Source organism: Nannospalax galili, unplaced genomic scaffold, assembly GCF_000622305.1.
Source record: "Nannospalax galili isolate Female #2095 unplaced genomic scaffold, S.galili_v1.0 scaffold934, whole genome shotgun sequence".
Classification (NCBI taxonomy): domain Eukaryota; kingdom Metazoa; phylum Chordata; class Mammalia; order Rodentia; family Spalacidae; genus Nannospalax; species Nannospalax galili.
In genome coordinates this window covers 50197-51933 of record NW_008334762.1, presented here as the reverse complement: position 1 = coordinate 51933, position 1737 = coordinate 50197, and the positions used below count along the sequence as shown (strand labels likewise).

At 41.5% G+C, this 1737-nt stretch overlaps 1 protein-coding gene across 1 annotated transcript in view; it reads right to left on the bottom strand.

The window, feature by feature from the left end:
* The window catches only part of LOC103731148 (solute carrier family 7 member 13), a 16770-nt gene extending 15267 nt beyond the window's left edge, over window positions 1–1503 (bottom strand). The window contains exon 1 of the mRNA XM_008829457.1: window positions 819–1503. Coding sequence (XP_008827679.1) covers window positions 819–1503 — 685 coding nt within the window. The remainder of the gene's footprint in view (window positions 1–818) is intronic.
* Window positions 1504–1737: the final 234 nt, after the last annotated feature.

Genomic DNA, 1737 nt, shown 5'->3' with positions numbered 1-1737 from the left:
ATCTACTAATTATTAAGGAGCAAATTTTTATGCTTTGAAGAGTTATTTTTTTCTTTTATATTTATTTATACACCCAATTCCCAGGTAGCACCCTCCCATAGCCTCCCTCCCCCCACTAGAGCCCTTATACTCTGATATCCCTGCTACTGTCTGCTGTGTTGTCGGCACCCCCAGCCCTTCCCCACAACTTGCCCTTCTAGTGAATCTAGTCAGCCTATCGAGAGATCTTTGTTTTAGGAGGGTCAGCTGTTGTTTCGGGATATTTTTAAGTATGGGTCCTGGGAATCAAATCTAGGGCCTCATGCATGGTAGGCAAATGCTCTACCAATGAATTATGCCCTCAGTTCCAATATGAATCTTTAACATTACATTCATCTGTAAATGAAAAAATATAATAACTATAAAATATATTTCCCAAAGTAATTAAGTAAACATGGTAAGGAGCTGAAGTGTGTCACACCCACTCACAACACCAACATGGTCTGGTATTACAACATGCTTGAACTCACAGTTTCACAAGAGGGAATTATTTCCACATTTTGAGCAGCCACACATTAACAGAAAGGAACTTAGATTCACTCAAGTGTCCTAGAGGTCCCAGAAAAGAAAGCTAAAAAAGAGAGACTGTTAAATGAAATATGAGTTTTAGGATGAAGGGGGTGATAGGCAAGACTTCCATAATCAGACAGAAATTGAAAGCAAGAGATCATTGAATCATTTAAGACAAAACTCAAAAAGTATAGATGTTCATTTCATAATACATATAACGTATCTGCCATTGCTTGATTGCTTTTTTTACTCAAAAGATTGACAATTACCTGCTACGTAGGTAAAGCATCCTCCGCCTGCAAAAGCAAAGTATCCTTGGAAGACTGCCTCTGTGAGCTGGGAGAGCTCTGGAAAGTCCCCATTAAAAGCGTCCTGAAGCCTTTCTACATTCTCCTTTTTGCTTCTCACCAGCATGAACACTCCACTGAGGGAAATGAGGCAGAGGATGCCCATCTTCAGCACTGTGCTCACTGCCTGAAGCCAGGAGAGCTCCTTCACGCCTCGAGAATTCAGAATTCCCACAAGCCACAACACCCCCAGGGCCAGACATTTCTTGGGTAGATGTGGGGCAGGGCAGCTGGGATAGAAAGGCTGGATGCCATACTCAGCGAGCAGCAGAGCCTGGCTAGCAGTTAACCCTGGGCCCAGAAACAAGGAGGTCCAAAGACTCAAGAATGCCATTAAAGGGCCGAAGCATCTCTTGATAAAATAGTAGTGAGCTCCACTGCATGGGAAGGCTATACCTATCTCTGCAAAGCAGAGAGTGCTGGTCATGGACAGTACAGCACAGGCAGCCCAAACACACAGGGAGAGCTCCACATTCATGCAAGAGTACTCCAGGACCCCTTTGGGAGACACAAATATTCCGGCACCAACTATATTAATAATTAAAAAATTTGTCCCCCAGAAGTAGCCAAGTTCTCTCTTGAGCTGTATTTTCTTCTCTCTATCCATTGTAAATGAGAAAAAATTAAATTCTAACTAAATTCTAATTCCTGAGTATGTCTATCTGCGCCGGTGAAGGGACGTTCATGGTTGCTCCAAAGTAGAATTGTGCTGTCCTTTGCACTCCACTGTCACTAACAGTAGAGTATTTTCAATAATTAACAAAGTATATGTGACACATTTAAGTAAAATAAATTACTTATAAAGGTTTAGTTAGACTTGTCTTTTAATTATTATCAAAAT